At 44.8% G+C, this 3077-nt stretch overlaps 1 protein-coding gene across 1 annotated transcript in view; it reads left to right on the top strand.

Moving 5' to 3' along the window:
• Positions 1–203: 203 nt before the first annotated feature.
• The window catches only part of FAM26F (family with sequence similarity 26 member F), a 9659-nt gene continuing 6785 nt past the window's right edge, over positions 204–3077 (top strand). Inside the window, exon 1 of the mRNA XM_019520057.1 lies at positions 204–832. Within this exon, the coding sequence (XP_019375602.1) occupies positions 299–832 (534 nt within the window). The 5' untranslated portion in view covers positions 204–298. The remainder of the gene's footprint in view (positions 833–3077) is intronic.

The following is a 3077-nucleotide window of genomic DNA, read 5'->3' as shown; positions in this document are numbered from 1 at the left end:
GCGCTCCAGAATATTTGGGGGTGTATTAAAGAAGCAGCAATAGTTACGTTAGTACGTGGAGAAGGACAAGTAGCATGTTGGTTTCATCTATTTTGTTTGCACGAATGCAGAGCATGACCTGCTGTTTCCTGTGTCTAAATATTGTCAAACCATTTGTTCTACAGTGTACCACAAAATGACACCTCTATTAACTTATAGCAAGATCTGTTTCACTTCCCTTTCTATTCTAGTATGCCAAGTGAGATTTCATCCAGCTCAAAGACAAAAGAATCAGAGAGAGAAGCAGCAGGAGCTAGAAATGGAGAAATTTCATACTATAATGGATATGTGCCTCGGTCACAAGAAGGTTTTGGGATTCAGTGCCGTGTCTTTGCTGACTGCGGGCAGTGAGCGTATCTTCTCTATTGCAGTGTTCAAATGTCCCTGCAATTCGTGGAGCATGTTGTATGGCTTAACCTTCCTTCTCATGCCTGCCTTGGTTCTCTTTCTTCTCGGCTACCTGCTGAACACAAGGACCTGGAGATTGCTCACTGGCTGTTGTGCCTCACGCAAGAGGTGTAGCTGCAGCAGCCCTGGGCACCTTTCAAGCTGCCTCCAAGTGTTATGGCTGTCAACTGTAAGTGCTGCTGTGGCCCCACTCACCTGGATTGCTGCGGCCCTGCTGAGTGCCAGCTTCTATGAATGTGCAGTGAGTGGAAGTAGCATGTTGCAAAATTACTTGTGTAAAGAGCATGACTCTGAGTGCCGTGAGCAAGTAGCCAAAATCCCTTGTAGTGGGACTCTCCGCAAAGAGCTGCAGAATGAACCATCCAGCCTTCGGGCACAGTCTCAGGTATGGCGTCTTTTATTCTTTATTTTAGTGCTTTAAACCTTACTGAGACGCTTAGGTGAGGAGTGATTTCTGGAGCGAGGGAAGAGCAACAGCTATAGTCTGGTAAAACTAGGCTCCTATGGGGTCATTGCCAACTCTGCTTAAATGGGTTGATGTGAAGAATTTCCAGTCTCAAATATGAGTTGAGTTTTTTTCTATTATTTTCTCTGATTCTATCATTTACGAAGCAAATTATTCTTTTTCTAGCATTTGTTTTCATGTCAATGATTAGCAGAATACTTTGAGCTGAACAGTACTTTGAGAAATATATTTGCCTCTACTGTTTTCATGTATTTCTATATATTGTCGATATTTTTGTCTAATTTTTTGTCATGCTGTGTGTTGGCAGATATTGCTTTCTCATGGACTTAAAACCCCCCACTTTCTCAAGGTGGGAATGAACTTGTGTATTTATAGAACTGGACTGAATGTGACATAAAAGGATTTTCTAACTGTAGACCATCTACCCATTTCAAATTAGAAGTGTGCTGAGATCCTGCTCTCTTTTATCCACGTTATTGACTTTTCCTACCATCAGGAGTGCTCTAACGGACCCTTCAGTTATCAGGAGGAATCTGTTGATTGTCTAAGGTTTTGAGTAGCAACAGAGAATTGGCCTGTGAAAAAGGAAGTATCTGTGGTATGCTGCAAAACAGGTTGTTCATAATCAGCTTAACACTCATATTCTAGAGTAGTTTAAATATGTAACTCAGTCCTCTTTAAAAATGATCAAAAACAAAAAAGAGGACAAACCAAGTTTTTAGTCTGACAGTCAGCTTAGAATATTATAAGCATACTCCATGTTTTAGGTGCAAAACCCAGTTTCTGGAGAGCTCATGTTTGTCAGCACTGTCAACTTAAATCCACTGAAGCCATGCTTCAAAGAAGCAAATATGGGCAGAGGGGTTTAGAATGCTGAACACAGATAGTATGTGAGCAGAAGGCCCCTTTGGAGAAAAATCAGGGCCTTCATAGTGAGGCTTCACAGGAAGTAAAGCAAATACTTCAGCTTTTTAGGCTAAGTACAGACATTTGGGGAGGTTAAAACAGGTTTAAAATGACTGTCTGATTTAAACTTAGCTCATTCCAGTGTTGACCTTACACTTACAGACCCGGTCTCAGTGACTGGCAGTCTAAACCTGTAACAGAACAGAAGTTCCATGCACACAAACTGGTCTGAAAATTGAAGAACTTGGTTGAAGATAAACCTGGATCTATGTAGTATCAGATTCATTCAATTTAGGTCAACCGCCCACTATAGAACAGATGTGGACAAAGTGGAGAGGGTCCACTGAAAGATAATAAAAATGGTGAGAGGGCTGAGGACATGACTTATGAGGAAAGACTGAAGGAACTGGGCTTATTTAGTTTAGAGAAGAGGAGACTGAAAGGGAATTTAATGGCAACCTTCACCTACCGGAAGGGTGGTTCAAAAGAGAATGGAGCACCACTGCTTTCAGTGGTGGCAGATGACAGAAAAAGGAGAAGCGGTCTCAAGTTACAGCAAGGGAAGTGTAGGTTAGATATTTGGAAGATTTTTCTTACTAGGGGGGTAGTAAAACACTGGAACAGGTTACCCAGAGAGGTGGGGGAAGCTCCATCCTTGGAGGTTTTTAAGACCCTGCTAAACAAAGCCTTGGCTGGGATGATCTAGTTGGGGATGGTCCTGCCTTGAGCAGGGGTTGGTCTAGATGACCTCCTGAGGTCCCTTCCAACCCTAGTTTTATATGAATCTATGATTCTAAACTGGTGCATGGAACTTCTGTCCACTTCCCCAGTGCAGCCCCAGGACTGGGAAAGCCCAGTCACTGGCCAGAACCCTGGGAATACTCTTGTCACTCCCCCTTTCTCCATCCTGGCCTACTTTTTGCCCCTATGGCCCCTTGCTCCCCCCTCCCCCCCCACCAGTACTCTCAGCCCCATACCACAAGCTGCTCTGGGAGCAGCCACTTTTATCAGTGTTTGCTGCTGCCAGAGTTGAGCAAGTAAGTCCCAATGGGAAGAGGGGTAGGAGGGCTGAGGGTGTAGGTTCACTGGGGTGGTTATGCCTGCTCCCCCAACCCATCTGCAGGTCATGCCTGACCCCCCCGCCCGCAAGTCATTCCTGCCCTGACCACCCACCTGCAGGTTGCACCTACCCTCACCACCCCAGCCACAAGTCATGCCAGCTACACGCACCTCACCCATGGGTTTATTCTGCCCCCCC

Source organism: Gavialis gangeticus, unplaced genomic scaffold, assembly GCF_001723915.1.
Source record: "Gavialis gangeticus isolate Ggan-Ray unplaced genomic scaffold, GavGan_comp1, whole genome shotgun sequence".
NCBI classification, from domain to species: Eukaryota; Metazoa; Chordata; order Crocodylia; family Gavialidae; genus Gavialis; species Gavialis gangeticus.
The sequence above is the reverse complement of the archived record's forward strand: the minus strand, read 5'-3'. Positions and strand labels throughout refer to the sequence as shown.